We start from the raw sequence: 505 nt of genomic DNA, 5'->3' as shown, positions 1-505 counted from the left end.
CTCCTCCTCCATCTCTGCTTGGCTTGGGCTGCGTGTGTGGCTTCCTCTCCCGACACCCTCCTTTCTCTTGGTGTTTATCTTTCCTGGCCGCTGTGTCCGCGTCCTTCCTTTCAGAGAGGAAAGCGGACGTCTGGCTGGGCCGCCCTCGGGGGCTGTGGGGTGGACGGCTTCGGGGTCCCTGGCTGTTTGGTGGGGTTCGGTGTCCAGTCTGTCCTGCGCCAGGCACTTTGACAAACACCTCGGGGCCTCACAAGGGTCTTGTCTTCGCCCCCCTGCAGCCGGCCGCCGTGGGGAACACGCCCCGCTTCCTGCGGTACCTGACCACTCAGCTCCACCAGCAGGTGCCGGGGGGCCTGGTGCTCTGGTACGACAGCGTGGTGAGCAGCGGGCAGCTCAAGTGGCAGGACGAACTGAATGAACAAAACAGGTGAGCCCCCGGGTGGTGGCACACGCACACGGCTGCGGGGTGGCGAGGGGGACGCAGAGTCTCCGGCCGCCTGGCCAT

At 65.7% G+C, this 505-nt stretch overlaps 1 protein-coding gene across 1 annotated transcript in view; it reads left to right on the top strand.

The window, feature by feature from the left end:
- The window catches only part of ENGASE (endo-beta-N-acetylglucosaminidase), an 8,024-nt gene that overhangs the window by 3,439 nt on the left and 4,080 nt on the right, over positions 1–505 (top strand). The window contains exon 6 of the mRNA XM_005884314.1: positions 279–427. Coding sequence (XP_005884376.1) covers positions 279–427 — 149 coding nt within the window. The remainder of the gene's footprint in view (positions 1–278; positions 428–505) is intronic.

The sequence above is a fragment of the Myotis brandtii genome, unplaced genomic scaffold (assembly GCF_000412655.1).
Source record: "Myotis brandtii unplaced genomic scaffold, ASM41265v1 scaffold825, whole genome shotgun sequence".
Classification (NCBI taxonomy): Eukaryota; Metazoa; Chordata; class Mammalia; order Chiroptera; family Vespertilionidae; genus Myotis; species Myotis brandtii.
This window is presented reverse-complemented; position numbering and strand designations above follow the sequence as displayed.